General features: G+C 46.2%; 1 protein-coding gene across 2 annotated transcripts in view; it reads left to right on the top strand.

The window, feature by feature from the left end:
• The window catches only part of Thbs1 (thrombospondin 1), a 15,511-nt gene extending 869 nt beyond the window's left edge, over window positions 1-14,642 (top strand). The window contains exons 3-22 of one of the 2 annotated variants that reach the window (XM_031371434.1): window positions 208-767; window positions 1,589-1,664; window positions 1,896-2,098; window positions 2,193-2,315; window positions 3,061-3,154; window positions 4,817-4,990; window positions 5,493-5,669; window positions 5,979-6,152; window positions 6,404-6,531; window positions 6,645-6,797; window positions 7,140-7,358; window positions 7,736-7,843; window positions 8,366-8,525; window positions 8,648-8,766; window positions 9,966-10,200; window positions 10,387-10,614; window positions 10,782-11,053; window positions 11,455-11,552; window positions 11,668-11,807; window positions 12,567-14,642. In XM_031371434.1, the coding sequence (XP_031227294.1) occupies window positions 208-767; window positions 1,589-1,664; window positions 1,896-2,098; window positions 2,193-2,315; window positions 3,061-3,154; window positions 4,817-4,990; window positions 5,493-5,669; window positions 5,979-6,152; window positions 6,404-6,531; window positions 6,645-6,797; window positions 7,140-7,358; window positions 7,736-7,843; window positions 8,366-8,525; window positions 8,648-8,766; window positions 9,966-10,200; window positions 10,387-10,614; window positions 10,782-11,053; window positions 11,455-11,552; window positions 11,668-11,807; window positions 12,567-12,574 (3,449 nt within the window). In that variant the 3' untranslated portion in view covers window positions 12,575-14,642. The remainder of the gene's footprint in view (window positions 1-207; window positions 768-1,588; window positions 1,665-1,895; window positions 2,099-2,192; window positions 2,316-3,060; window positions 3,155-4,816; window positions 4,991-5,492; window positions 5,670-5,978; window positions 6,153-6,403; window positions 6,532-6,644; window positions 6,798-7,139; window positions 7,359-7,735; window positions 7,844-8,365; window positions 8,526-8,647; window positions 8,767-9,965; window positions 10,201-10,386; window positions 10,615-10,781; window positions 11,054-11,454; window positions 11,553-11,667; window positions 11,808-12,566) is intronic. The other variant, XM_031371435.1, reaches the window with a different exon arrangement.
• Window positions 14,643-15,562: the final 920 nt, after the last annotated feature.

Here is a 15,562-nt window from a genome sequence, read left to right on the forward strand (position 1 = left end):
TCTCTTTCTAGATAGCTCAGGTATAGCCCTCTTGTGCTCTCCCTAAGCTGTTTCCTGGGAGACCTCAGCGCCGGAATGCAGCTTCCCCCCTTGGTGTTCATTCAGCTTTCCATAGTTGCCAAGAGTTCTCACCTTGGCCCCTCGAAGCCAGGACTTGACTCCCTAACACCTAGCCTAGAAAGCCGATTGTCTTCTCTCACCTCACAGAGTCTGGGGGAGACAACGGTGTATTTGACATCTTTGAACTCATCGGAGGTGCCCGCAAGGGCCCCGGTCGGCGACTGGTGAAGGGTCAAGATCTATCCAGCCCGGCCTTTCGGATTGAGAATGCCAACCTGATCCCTGCTGTGCCGGATGACAAGTTCCAAGACCTCCTGGACGCTGTGTGGGCCGACAAAGGCTTCATCTTCCTGGCTTCCTTGAGGCAGATGAAGAAGACTCGGGGCACACTCCTGGCCGTGGAACGGAAAGACAATACTGGCCAGATCTTCAGTGTGGTCTCCAACGGCAAAGCAGGCACCCTGGACTTGAGTCTGAGCCTGCCTGGGAAGCAACAAGTGGTGTCAGTGGAGGAAGCTCTCCTGGCCACCGGCCAGTGGAAGAGCATCACACTGTTTGTTCAAGAGGACCGGGCCCAACTCTACATTGACTGTGATAAGATGGAGAGCGCGGAGCTGGATGTTCCCATCCAGAGCATCTTCACCAGGGATCTGGCCAGTGTGGCCAGGCTCCGGGTTGCAAAGGGAGACGTCAATGACAACTTTCAGGTAAATCTTCTTACCTGTCACAAGGGCTAGGTGCAGTTCATATCTGTAGACTAAAAAGGATTCTCAAATGTAGAGAGGAGCAGACTCCCCAGAAGGTTGGTTAAATCATATTACGGATGCCTCCAAACTCCAGGGTTTCAGATTTGGTAGGTCGGAAGAGGGACCTGAGAAATTTTGTTTCTAATAAGAAATTAGTTGTAATGGCGCCAGGACCTGGGAACCGGGCTTTCAAAGCTACCAGGAGAGATAAGAAATGGTTTTCCTATTACACTCAGCCTGTTTCAGTATGGGGCACTCCCTGGTGCCCTTAGGAAAGTAACTTGTATCAAATGCACCTACCAAGTTTAATACTGCATGAAAAGGATACTTTGTCAGTATTTGAGTCCCTGGGTAAGGGTGTTCTGGAGGCTTTCAGTATGGATCCAAGGCAAGGCATGAATAACAGTTTGGTCATGTGCCTCCAGGACTTCTTCCTTGCCTTAACTTTCAGATTTTGTTTTTTCTTACAAGCGTGGCTTTGAACGCCCACATTAACTCTTTGTCACTGGAGAGTACCCTGTCCTCCAGACTTGGGATCAGATTCCATTTCCTGTGTACCCCAAGCAGCCTGAAAACTGGATTCTTTGTAAAATGCTCCAGTTGGCAGAATACACAATTAAGATTTTGAAGTTGTTTGGCAGTTTATGTCTATGTTGTGATAGTTTGGCGGGATGATCTTAAGTTCTTTTAAACTTCCTAAGCATTCACCACAAGCAAACCCAACACAGGCTGCCCCACCCCCCCACTCCCAGCCTTCAATAATGTCTGTCTTCTGCCCTCAGGGGGTCCTGCAGAATGTGAGGTTCGTCTTTGGAACCACCCCTGAAGACATTCTCAGGAACAAAGGCTGCTCCAGCTGTGAGTACCCCTGTGTTTTTAAGATTTGGAGAATTCTGGGGAATTCCATCAAAAGCGCCCTGAGAAATGTAAGCAGTAGGGTATAAACACCTACTCAGAGAACAGAGTTGACTTGCACCCACTCTGTCATTCCAAAAGAAATGTCTTTTACAACCAAGAACCTGAAGGGTGGGCTGGTGAGATCAGCTGTTGAAGCCTTGAATATCGAATATGTTTCATCTTATTTCTTAGCAGCTACCAACGTCCTTCTCACCCTTGACAACAACGTGGTGAACGGTTCTAGCCCTGCTATCCGCACCAACTACATCGGTCACAAAACAAAGGACCTCCAAGCCATCTGTGGCCTCTCCTGTGACGAGCTGTCTAGCATGGTCCTGGAACTGAGGGGCCTGCGCACCATCGTGACCACGCTACAAGACAGCATCCGCAAAGTGGTCAGTGGCCTCTCCTTCCATTTGCCAGCTCTTGGAGATCACTGCAGGTGGTCCCACGGGAGTCTGGATGCTCATGAGCCTTCTCCCCTTTCAGACGGAAGAGAACAGAGAGCTGGTCAGTGAGCTGAGGCGGCCTCCCCTCTGCTTTCACAATGGAGTCCAGTACAGGAACAACGAGGAGTGGACTGTAGATAGTTGTACAGAGTGTCACTGCCAGGTAAGGGACACTCACAGACTTGGCGACATATGTCTCAGGAGATACTTAAATGACTACACGTGTTTTAAAATGTGCTCTGGCCTGCTACCAAAAGTGATTTTTTTTTCTTTAATATGTAATGACATCTACAGATTCCTCTTTAAATCTCAGAAGGTTTATCAACCTCTTAACTAATACCCCAGGCTAAGCACCTAAGAGAACAAATCTATCTAAACATTGGAATAACCTGCCTGCTTTAGTTCAAAGACCAAGTATTGAATGTCAGATACATAAAACCTGCTTAGAGCATTCGGGTTTTTTGGCCAGCCCTGATTTGTATTCAGCTCTGGCAGGCAGATTCTTCTAACACTGTTCGGATCTCTAGCTCACCAGGAAAAGTTTAAATGCAATCACTGATTACTGAATTTGAGACAAAACTTCAACTAAGTTCCCATTTTCCTCCAATAAAGCTTTATCGACATTTGAGATGCCGATAGCCCTGCAAAGTCTGTTACTTTCCCTTATACAAACATGGTGTTCTGTAACTTCCACCCCTGACAGAGTAGCAGTTACAAAGACCTTTCCCAAAGAATGGAGTGAGAATTAGCCCTGGAACTATGACTCTGGGGACTACAGATCCAGCAGAGACATCCCTCCCATAAAAACCACCCGGCCTGTGTCCTGGCTTATAATGGAAATGTCACAGAAAGCTCCTCTCTGCAATAAGCCTGGTAACATCTTTTCCTCTCCTTCTCTTGCCTTGCAGAACTCAGTTACCATCTGCAAAAAGGTGTCCTGTCCCATCATGCCCTGCTCCAATGCCACGGTTCCTGATGGTGAATGCTGCCCACGGTGCTGGCGTAAGTCCCTAAAATGGCGTAGCCATCCCTCAGTGGCTAGCTCAGTTTTGGGGGCATCATGGCAGCTGGGAACAAGGCCAGAGCCCGGCCCCTCACAGCTCCATCAGACATTCCTGTCAGATCCTTGCACACAGATTGCAGTAACTCTCAGCTAGTCTACTGTACAGTGCCTAAACCTCCATAGGAACTAAAGCTTAACACCCATATGAATTATGACATAGGCAATGGATGATCTTGGCAGTTTATGGATTCTGGTTTTATGCTATGAGGAGAGGAGATGAATACAGCAGTAGACTTAAGCCGGCTACTTTTAGAAATTGATCTTCTTGTTAGAGAAAAAATGATCTACTGGAGAATGGACAGAAACTGGTATAAGCATTGGGCTGAGGCTTGAAAAGCCTCCTGTTTTATCTGCAGTGATAGGAGGCCTAAGAGCTTAGCATCTGTTGAATTTCCAGGATGGTAAAAAGAAATCAACCACTAAACTGCTGTGTAACGCTCTCCTGCTGTGTGAGCCTCCAGGGCTTAATGTCAGCATAATCACTTTGCTAAGGAGATATTTTAATGCAGAAGACACAAGTCATAAAAGTGACTCATCATGCCTCACAAAGAAATCAGGGATGTTGAATTGCCCTTCACTCACACACAGAGTTGTACACATGAGCCACGGCTCAGAAAAATCAATCCCATGGTAGCAATTTTGGCACAATAATGTTTTCCTGTGTATCCATTTCTGTCCAACCTCTATCTGAGGGTACCTGTCAGGGAACAAAGCCCGCTGAGAGCTAGCAGAGCTCTGAGCTTGAGCTAGGGGGTATTAGGAAGATGTTCACTGATGGCCATGGCAAAAACAAGTTCTCTGTTCTCTGATAAGACAGGAGTGATTGTCCTCGTGGTGTCTGAGCAGATACCAAACAAACACCCTCTCCTCTTGAGAAGTGTGTACAAAAACACCAGAGGCCAGCATTAGGAAAACAAACTGATCCAACTCACGGCTGAGACAGAGGCAGAGCCCCAGGAAAACTGCCTCCCAACATGGACAGGGCTTCACTGATAGTCAGAAATGATGCAGAGCAGCTGCCTAACATACTAGCATTCTTGGACACCAGCCTGGAAACATCTAAGACATCCTAAGTCAGTAAAGGGAAACTTGCCTGAGACGCACATAGGAGAATCCACGATAGGTGAACAGGAGAGTGCATTCTGAGAGTAGGCTCGGCTGTAAGGACCAGGCAGAGCGTGCCATCACCCTAGACCTTTGCACATAATGATCTGGGATGACCTCCTGGACCACTGGCCCAATACTCGTGCTACTTAGGCCATGGATATCTCATGCAGGTCACATTGGAATGTCTGGAGTTAATATTTGACTGCATGCTTATGATTTGCTTGTGCCTGTGAAATGAGGAACATGTGAGTTGGCTCCACTATGATTATCACTTCCCAACACACATGTGTAGCCAAGCATCTGGTGTGTACATAAATGAACACAATCTCTATTTGTTAATCATGCTTCCACCAAGCTAGGAGTATAGCAAGGGGGATATTAAAAAGCATCGTATTGCTTTGCAACCTCTAGCAATAAAGAACCCTAAACAGGGGCCTCTAAAGAACAGTTTATCTTAGACGTGAGGTGCTAAATGGCCTTGTTTCTCCCCACAGCCAGCGACTCTGCTGACGACGGCTGGTCTCCATGGTCTGAGTGGACTTCCTGCTCTGCCACATGTGGCAATGGAATTCAGCAACGTGGCCGCTCCTGTGACAGCCTCAACAACAGATGTGAGGGCTCTTCGGTACAGACGAGGACCTGCCACATTCAGGAGTGCGACAAAAGATGTAAGCATCATGGCCACCAAGGGGTGGCAATCTCACCCTAATACTTTCCTCACCAAGAGCAGCTCTGTAGCAGGGAGCCTGAAGACACAGGTTCTGAGCTTGGGGCTCTCAGTCTCAATCACACCTCTAACTTCTGCACTCTAGAGCATGGCCTTCCTTCCCTGAGGCGCCTCCTCATCTGTAACATGAGAATAATAGCCATTCTTGATAAAGTTATTTTAGGCATTTTTCTCTAGATAAATCACATGGGACAATTAAAATAGAGCTGAGCTCCTGAGCAGCCACCTATAAATATTAGGTTGTTGACAGCAACACACACACACACAGACAAGTACCATCTTTCCTATGACAGTTTCTCCACTGACATGTGGCAGTAGCCAGTTTCTGCAGTGCCCTGGTTTAAGTTGCTGTTGGTCGGCTGCTGGAATGATTGCGTGTTGAGACTTGCTCTGCAGCCCCCTCCAAGGCAGCACCATTTGTGACCATCAGCTTTGCCCTTCAGTTAAACAGGATGGTGGCTGGAGTCACTGGTCCCCGTGGTCGTCCTGTTCTGTGACCTGTGGTGACGGTGTGATCACAAGGATCCGGCTCTGCAACTCCCCCAGCCCCCAGATGAACGGGAAGCCCTGTGAAGGTGAAGCACGGGAGACCAAAGCCTGCAAGAAAGATGCCTGCCCAAGTAAGTGTGGGCCTGACCCGGGAATACACAGGAGGCAGCTCTACCCAGCTGGTCGCCTGCTATCTGCGGTTCAGTAGACCATGGGGCGTGCGGGCTCACTCACTAAAGAAACAAACAGAAACCAAGTCCTGCGTGCTCAGCAGCTTCTTTTAATGAAAAACAGAAAGCAAGCCATTTCATCCTTCCTAATTCCCAAAGACTCTTCTCACAGGCCAGGTTAGAAGGCATTTATAAAGGCTGAGGATAGGTTTCTGGGACAGATGAGGCACCTGAAAACTGAATTTTTACATGTGACTCATTTCATTACAGTCAATGGAGGCTGGGGTCCTTGGTCACCATGGGACATCTGCTCTGTCACCTGTGGAGGAGGAGTGCAGAGACGAAGTCGACTCTGTAACAACCCCACACCCCAGTTTGGAGGCAAAGACTGTGTTGGTGATGTGACAGAAAACCAAGTTTGCAACAAGCAGGACTGTCCGATTGGTAAGCTGCGAAGCCAGGGACACCCCGACCCTGGGAGCTTTCTCTTTTATGAATGTCAATATTTACTGGGTGTGGGGAAGGGGAGGGTGCCATATTTGATTGGTCCTGGTGGCCTGATTTACTGTAAGATGCAAGGCAGCCATTCCCAGTAACAGAGACCCTGCAGTGTCTTATTCTGTTCTAAGTGGTACATGGCAGTCACAGCAACTTAGACCTGAGCACTTACGCACCTGTCTCTTGCCTCACCTCAGATGGATGCCTGTCCAATCCCTGCTTTGCTGGTGCCAAGTGTACTAGCTATCCTGATGGTAGCTGGAAATGTGGTGCGTGTCCTCCTGGCTACAGTGGAAATGGCATCCAGTGCAAAGACGTCGATGAGGTAAGCAGCCAATGGCTCTAAGTTATCAGGAGGAAGAAAAGGCAACCTGGCCCATGGCCCTTCCTTAAAACAGCATTTGCCAAGTGTTAAGCAAATTCTCACTTCCTCCATAGTGCAAAGAAGTACCTGATGCTTGCTTCAATCACAATGGAGAACATCGGTGCAAGAACACAGATCCTGGCTACAACTGCCTGCCCTGCCCACCACGGTTCACCGGCTCACAGCCCTTCGGCCGAGGCGTCGAACATGCCATGGCCAACAAACAGGTATAGCAGACAAGTAGGCCAGAATAGAAGACAGCTGTCTTTGGTCAAACAATGAACAGAGAGGGCACTGGATGCACAGTCTCAGATGTATGAGTATTCTGTGCTAAAAGAAGCTGTGATTAGATAGGCTTGAACATAATGAGCAGCTCCAAGAAAATCTAGTGTAAATCAGCATTTGTCAATAGCCTGGATATCATCAAAGAGAATGGAGAGGGGCAGAAGAATCCCATCTTTCTCCCAAATGGGCCTGCTATCTGTTTCAGGATGGGAGGGAATCTGGACTCTTGGGTGGCTTGGGACTTTTAGACATCCTGTGATAGCATTGGGCTGCTGTACCTTCAGGTGTGCAAACCTCGAAACCCCTGCACTGATGGGACACATGACTGCAACAAGAACGCCAAGTGCAACTACCTGGGTCACTACAGCGACCCCATGTACCGCTGTGAGTGCAAGCCCGGCTACGCAGGCAATGGCATCATCTGCGGAGAGGACACAGACCTGGATGGCTGGCCTAATGAAAACTTGGTGTGTGTGGCCAACGCAACCTACCACTGCAAAAAGGTACAACCAGCTTCCCTCGTGGACCAAGGAATTCTGAATGTTGGAAAACCGAAAATGAAACAAGGGTTGAGCCTCCCAAAGGCAGAAGGGCATTGACTCTGATAAACATGGAGTCATTGCATGCCGAGATCAGGCTCTTTGGGCGTTTGTATCCCAGAAAGATGTACATTGCAGAGCATGATTTGTGTGTGTTCATGGCATATATGAAGCCTAGAGCATTTGTACAAACTGCACATAAGTAACCTCCCAAAATACCTTCTGTGGCTTCACCTTCCCATTAAAAACATGGCTGCACCTGAGCATCCTAGTAAGCTGTCCCAGTGTGTGCCAAACAAGCGAATGCTAACTGTGACCATCATGTGTCTCTTTCTTCTTAGGACAACTGCCCCAACCTTCCCAATTCAGGGCAGGAAGATTATGACAAGGATGGAATTGGCGATGCCTGTGATGACGACGATGACAATGACAAGATCCCCGATGACAGGGTAAGGATAAAGCGCTCTCCATTCCTCTTTCATCCTCGTGGTGTGGTGACAACGTGAAACACTAGGATTCAAGGGATCACAGAGTGATAGCAAAAATATAGACCAAACTCATATAGAGGATAATTAGAAACTTGTCACTATGCCTCGGTGATTTGAGGACACAGATATTGCTAGAATTATTAAAGTGGGTTTCATTTTTTCATCACAGACTACCCCAGTTCGAACACATGGTACTCTGTTCCCCACATTCAATTCAGATATGTCTAAATGAGTATATTTCTATGATGGAAGGGGAGATGACGTGATTATATACTGTATCTCTCTTAATTGTAACCAAAAAGAAACCAGTCTTCATCCATAGTGTCTTCCTATGTGAGAATTTCACTTACGCTGAATCCTCAGGGACCAAGTGCTAGATAACTGTGGTAGATCTTCGAGGGTTTTTAATACTGTGTATGGGGTTGAAGGCATTAGCTTATTTCCTAGACAGCACCATAGAGCGTCCATTTTTCCTCTTTGCAGGACAACTGTCCATTCCATTACAACCCAGCCCAGTATGACTATGACAGAGATGACGTGGGAGACCGCTGTGACAATTGCCCCTACAACCATAACCCTGACCAAGCAGACACAGACAATAATGGGGAAGGAGATGCCTGTGCTGTGGACATCGATGGAGATGGTAAGGCCCCTGGCCTGGCAGCCTAAAGGCACAGAGACATGCACAGCTTACTGAGTGGCTGTTAATGTGTGACTTAGTTAAAATATAGGGGGCAGCAGGACTCATGTACACCTCTCCCATAGGAATCCTCAATGAACGAGACAATTGCCAGTACGTTTACAATGTGGATCAGAGGGACACGGACATGGATGGGGTTGGAGATCAGTGTGACAACTGCCCCCTGGAACACAATCCAGACCAGGTAGGTGAACTCCTTTCTGAATCTCTTGGTGAGGTAGTATGTCTCCCTTCCTAAGCCTTTAAAATAGTGGATTCGATAGACTCCAAACCCTCCCATAACGGGGTTCCCCAGAGCCATTTGCAGTGTGTCTGTACAGAGTCTGCCTGATAAAACCCTCTGGCAAACACTCAGATTATTGTTGAAATCTTGGAACCTTCATCTTGATTGCAACCACCATTAAGACAAATTACATAAAACAGAGAGCTGAGGCTGATAATTCTATAGTTATGTCAATGTATGTAAAATTGAGAGGACAGCAGTATGCAGAAGCAAAACAAACACCTGTGTGATGGCTAGGAGCAGAGTCTAGTAAACCATTAGGAAGCCAAAATACTTCCTGGAGCTGGAGAGGAGTCTGGTTTCTCCCACTCCCCCCAATGGACCCAGCTTCATTCTCCTCCTGGCCTGAGCTGCAAACAGCTATTAATAACAGGCTTCTGGGACCAGAAGGCTTCCCTCTGTGCCATTGTGCATCAAGGTTTTCTAGAAATAAAGTAAATCGATATTTCTTTTTCCTAAAATGATGATTCTAAAAGGTTTAGCGTTCAGAAATTTGAATATATTGTTTTTCTAAGGATTTGATAAATGAGAGTTCAAGTTACTCCTAATACCCTTATGAAGTCATGTCATGCTAAAAGCAAGATGACTTTAAGCCGCTGTCACAGAAAACCATGAGTGGCCTACATTAGCTGCAGGTCACACAGTACTGAGAGCTTCTGCTTTGGGTTTGGGTCTACCAGACATTAGATATCTTCAATAGCATTTAACCTCACAGAATAAGCTTGGGTTCCTCAGATCAGAATAATTTTTATAAGAAAATTTAAATAGCATACAAAATCTCAAAGAGCATAAACCCTGGAAAGAAAATATCCAATTTTTATATAAACCATCCCAAAGCACCTCATGCATATTGAATGCTAAGTCCTCTGGGAAAAGTCTACTGTGAAAAAATTCTAAAGTTTGACTTTATCTGAGCCAAAAGATAAAAATCTTTATGGGATAAATGTAGAAAGCCAAATGCTTTTAAAATAAGAAAAAACAGTCATCAATGTCTCATACACATAGTGCAGACAGTCTGCACAGACCACTGCCATGATTCAGGGCCTGGACCAGAAGTTTTCCTGTATTTGATTCACCCACCGTTGATGTCTCTCTTTCAGCTGGACTCTGATTCAGACCGCATAGGGGACACCTGTGACAACAATCAGGACATCGATGAGGATGGTCATCAGAACAATCTGGACAACTGTCCCTATGTGCCTAATGCCAATCAGGCTGACCATGATAAAGATGGCAAAGGAGATGCCTGTGACCATGACGATGACAATGATGGCGTCCCTGATGACAGAGACAACTGCAGGCTGGTGCCTAATCCTGATCAGAAGGACTCTGATGGTGAGTCACTGTGGCCACTGCTAGCTGGCATAACTGGCACCTTGGCTGTCTAGATGCAAGGAATAAAAACAGAGCATCCGAGAGGATGGAGTAGCAAAACACCAATTTTTGACAAGATGGTGGATTAGTGACCCCTCATAGTAGCAGTTCAGAATTTCACTGAACGCTTGCCTTCTTTAACCTCAGGTGATGGCAGAGGTGATGCCTGCAAAGACGACTTTGACCATGACAATGTGCCAGACATTGATGACATCTGTCCTGAGAATGTTGACATCAGTGAAACCGATTTCCGACGATTCCAGATGATTCCTCTAGATCCCAAAGGAACCTCCCAAAATGACCCTAACTGGGTTGTCCGCCACCAGGGCAAAGAACTTGTCCAGACTGTAAACTGTGACCCTGGGCTCGCTGTAGGTGAGTAGTGAGCTCCTTAGATCCAGGTGGGGACACACTGAAAGGGAACAAATATAAAAATCTGACCATTGGCCCTGTGGCCTTTGGCCACTCCGGACATCTAGGGACATTGTAGAGAATGCTGTAAAAGCGACAGTCTTTAATCTGACCCTGGTCTTGTCTTCCAGGTTATGATGAGTTTAATGCCGTGGACTTCAGCGGTACCTTCTTCATCAACACTGAGAGGGATGACGACTACGCTGGCTTTGTTTTTGGCTACCAATCCAGCAGCCGCTTCTATGTTGTGATGTGGAAACAAGTCACCCAGTCTTACTGGGACACCAACCCCACAAGGGCTCAGGGATACTCAGGCCTGTCTGTAAAGGTTGTGAACTCCACCACTGGCCCTGGCGAGCACCTGCGGAATGCGCTGTGGCACACAGGAAACACTCCTGGCCAGGTAAGAAGCGTCATCATCTAGAAGGGAAGAGTTGACGGGCCCTTGGGGAGCACAGGAGACAGTGCTTTGGCTAAGTTTCCACTAGGGAATCTTCGCTGACAAGTTCTCAGCATCACTAACCACGGTACAAAACCATAATGGTATGCTAGAGGGGAGTGGGCGGAGACCAAGGGCTGCCCCTTTAAGAACTCAGGCAGCTTCAGCCACTTCAAAAAAAACCCTCCTTTCCTTTCCCTCTCTGCTTTATACACGGTAAGTGAGAGATGCCTTGGGGGAAAGTCCACACTGGCCCTCTGCAAATCCAGCTCAACTCGGAGCCTTTTCAGCAGTTTCTCATGGAATGAAATACGACTCTTCAGAGGGGGGCTGTGTTTCAACCTTTTCTGCTTCTTTTCCTTCAGGTGCGCACCCTGTGGCATGACCCTCGCCACATAGGCTGGAAGGATTTCACCGCATACAGATGGCGTCTCAGCCACAGGCCAAAGACCGGCTTTATCAGGTAAGACTGCAGGAATTACATTTCACTGAAGGCACACCGAATAGGCTCAAAGGATAAGACCATGAAGTGGCAGTCTCATGAGTGAGATTTTTTTTTTCTTTTTTTTTCTGGGCAGAGTGGTGATGTATGAAGGAAAGAAAATCATGGCTGACTCTGGACCCATCTATGACAAAACCTACGCCGGCGGTAGACTAGGCCTGTTCGTCTTCTCTCAAGAAATGGTGTTCTTCTCGGACATGAAATACGAGTGTCGAGGTAGGAGAGACACTGTGGTGTACAGTTAATGTGTCTACAGATTTATAAGATTGACAATGACGGGACGGTCTGATTTAAAGACTGTTGGGGAGAGGGTTCTAGTTTTGGTTTTTTGGTTTTTTTTCCTTTGAGGATACAATGCTAAACCAAGAAATAATGCCTATGCAACCCTGAATCCGTGTCAGGACGGTTAGCTTGCCCAGCAGTCTCTGAACTCTCCTTACCTGGGTCAGAGGCAGACAGTAAGCGAGTAACTATAAACACTAGCCCTCACTGGTAATGCCTTAAAGCTCTACGTGTCTATCTCCCTCACACTTGGCCTGTGGTTTTATTCATACCATCACCACACCAGCTGTCCTCCTCAAGACCAAAAGCAACAGGAGTACTCATATTCGCTAATAGCCTTAGCTTTCTTGGCTCCATTTTCTTCACAAGATGACTTAAACTCCGAGATCAGACCTACCGCAGAATAAGTGCTTAGTACCTATTTACCGAGTCAGATGTCTGCAAGCTCAGAGGCATTGGATATTTAGATCAGAGACATCAAGAATAAAGTCTCACCAACATGGTTGCCTAAACATGACCTGAACAAGGATGACATTAGTAAGACTAGCTAATGTGGATGGGGGGAGGGGAGATGAAGAGGACTCATGCTTTGTCCCTGTCAAAGTAACTCAAAGTAAGCCCTGAGTTGCTATGAGGATGATCGCGTGCTTGCTGATTCCTTTTTATTTACATGCCTCTTTGTCTATTTAACAGATTCCTAATCATCAGCTGCCAATCATAACCAGCGCTGGCAATGCACCTTCTGAAACCAAGGGCTAGAGAAAACCCCTACCAGGATCGCTTCTCCTTGCCTTCCTTGCCTCTCTTCTTGCATAGTGTGGACTTCTAGAGCCTGTGACCTGCCTCAAGAAAATGCAGTTTTCAAACCCAGACTCAGCACTCGGCCTTTGACGAATGAGAATGCATCTTCCAAGAACATGAAGAATGACTTCAGTTTGCTTTTGGGAAAGCAAAAGCGACTATTTACTTCCCACTGGGAAGGTGTTCACTCCACTCTGCCTTTACTCACAGAGCCAGAACTTCTGCGAGGCCATCTCTGAGCAGCACAGAAGCATCTTCAGGCATGTCAAAGAAAAAAAAAAAGACTCACTAGAACTCACCACCAAACCACCTCTGACATAGGTCCTCAGGTGTGGGGAGGCAGGAGCCAAAGCACTAGGGAGGGCACGTACCCAAGAGATGATTGTAGGAAGAAGCCATGGAGGAGCTGTTACTCGTTCGGTACTAAATCATTTTCAGGGGACAGAAAGACTTGCTGCATTTCCTCCCGCTGCCCGTGAGAGCTGATTGACCCAATCTTCCACAGGCACTTGAGTGAGCAGGGAAGGGAGGGAAATCCTGGCTTCTGGACTTCCTCCCTTTGGGTGCGTTTCACCTGCAGTGGCCAGAGTAGGGGTCAGAAGAAGTGTGGGCCATGCTGGCTGCCCTTAGCTGGTCATGCTGAAACTGTTGGCTAATCTTGCATGTACAACATGCTTATGTGTAAGGAGAGCAGAGACCCTGCCATCTCAGTGAGCTCTAGCTGTCTCCGCAAGGAGGGGCTGTGCGCCTTGACTTTATGGTTAGAAAGGCACAACATTTTTATCAGCCTAACTAAAACATTCCTTTTCTTTCTTCTTTCCTTTCCCTCAATTACCATGGATTTTTCCAATTCTCTTTTGGTTTTTGTTTAACAAGTGCTTTAACAATGTAATATATTTATTTTTTTCCCCTATTCTGGAGGATTCGTCTGAAGGATTGTTACTGAAACAAGGAAGCGTGGGACTATCTGAATCATCTTTGTAGTGAGTCTTTATGACTGTAAGATTGTAAATACAGATTATTTATTAACCCTGTTCTACCTGGAATTAGACTGCATATAGCAAATGTTTGCAAGCAGGTAGCTGAGGCGGATCAGCAAATCTCTCCAAAACCAGTGTGTGGGAAGCCAGCAGCAGCTGCTGCTTTTCATTTTGGCTTAGAGTGAATGATTTGGACTCCTTTGGCTTTTCCCCTTTGTTTTCTCTGTCCTTTCAAGTGGAGTTAGGTGGCTGCCCATTTGCATTCCCTTCTCCTTGTAAAGGAGGCATGAGCACTCTAAGTCAAGGCCACGCCATCCCTTGTGCCTATTTCCAGGCAGAAGAAAACACCTTTTTTTTTTCATTTTCCCAAAAGAGACAAAGGTGGAACTTATATACAAATATTACCTCATTTGTTGTGTGACTGAGTAAGGAATTTTGGATCAAGAAGAAAGAGTTTAAGTGTCAATAAACTTAAAACTACTGTTGTGTCTAAAAAGTCGGTGTTGTACATAGCATAAAAATCCTTTGCCAAGGATGATCCCAGTAAAGAACGAGCTTTGAAGTGTTAAGTACAACTTCTCAAGGTTCTGGTTTTGTTCTATCATCTTGTACACCATTGCTTTTATTTTTATAAATTATTTTCTCATTGCCATTGGAATAGAGATCTCAGACTATGTAGATATGCTATTTAAATAATTTATCAGGAAATACTGCCTGTAGAGTTAGTATTTCTGTTTTTTTATATGTTGCACACTGAATTGAAGAAATGTTGGTTTTTCTTGTTTTGTTTTAGTTTGTTTCTTGGGTTTTGTTTTTGTTTTTGCTTTTTACTTCCCAGTTTTGACTATTTGCCAATACCCTTTTTCCTAGGAATGTGCTTTTTTTGTACACATCTTTATCCATTTTACATTCTAAAGCAGTGTAACTTGTATATTACTGTTTCTTATGTACAAGGAACAATAAATCATATGGGAGTTTATATTTATACTTACCGTGTCTGTGTTTGTTTTGTTCTTTACTGGCTGGCTATCATGGGGTCTGGGCAAAAGCCATTTCTAGCCAATAGCACATATACAGCAGGACAGAAACTAGCACCCACGATTCCTATATATCATACAGGCACTAGACTCAGGTAATATATTTACTACATTGTTGCCGTCCAGCAGCAACGTTAGGGAAGGGTTATTCTGGAATATGGAGTCAGGAAAAGTTAGGCTAGCCATGATTAATCTTCCCCACGTGGGAGGATCTCAAAAATTAGACAACGGGAGCTGTGATCACCCAGTCATCTTCCATTTTAATGCCCTCTTTGTAACAAGCCAACAGATAGAAAAGGTGAGGTAAACCCCTCCCACAGGTTCGTCAGCATGCCAGCCCAATCAGCGACTTCTTTTTGTCTCTGTGGAGGTGGGACTTCCGATGTAACTGGAACCAGGAACGAGGCGTGACAAATAGCAGGAGGTGGGCAGAGAGGTGTGGTTATAAGAGGCAGGCAGGGCCAAGCAGGAGGCTTACACTACATTTTTGAAATCAAAAAAACATAAGTCTGCCACATGACAAACAAAATAAAAATGACCCTTGTATCACAATTCCCTCAAAAGTTTTCATCATTTCATTAATATTAGGTATCTGCGTTGACTCCTCAAAGTCCAGCTCTGTTTCTAAATGGAATAGCAGTGACTAAGGCAGAAACAGTTGTGAGACCAGGTGACTTTTTCTGATCCTGAGTGATGGATCCCAGGGCAGTGAATATCAGAGAAGTGGAAGGGAGAAGCTGTCCTGGGACTTCAGGGAATACTTTGGATCAAAAACAGATAACTAAAGACATGCAGGCCAGGCAGTGGTGCTGCACACCTTTAATCCCAGCACTTGGGAGGCAGAGGCAGGTGGATTTCTGAGTTCGAGGCC

Source organism: Mastomys coucha, unplaced genomic scaffold (assembly GCF_008632895.1).
Source record: "Mastomys coucha isolate ucsf_1 unplaced genomic scaffold, UCSF_Mcou_1 pScaffold15, whole genome shotgun sequence".
Taxonomy (NCBI): domain Eukaryota; kingdom Metazoa; phylum Chordata; class Mammalia; order Rodentia; family Muridae; genus Mastomys; species Mastomys coucha.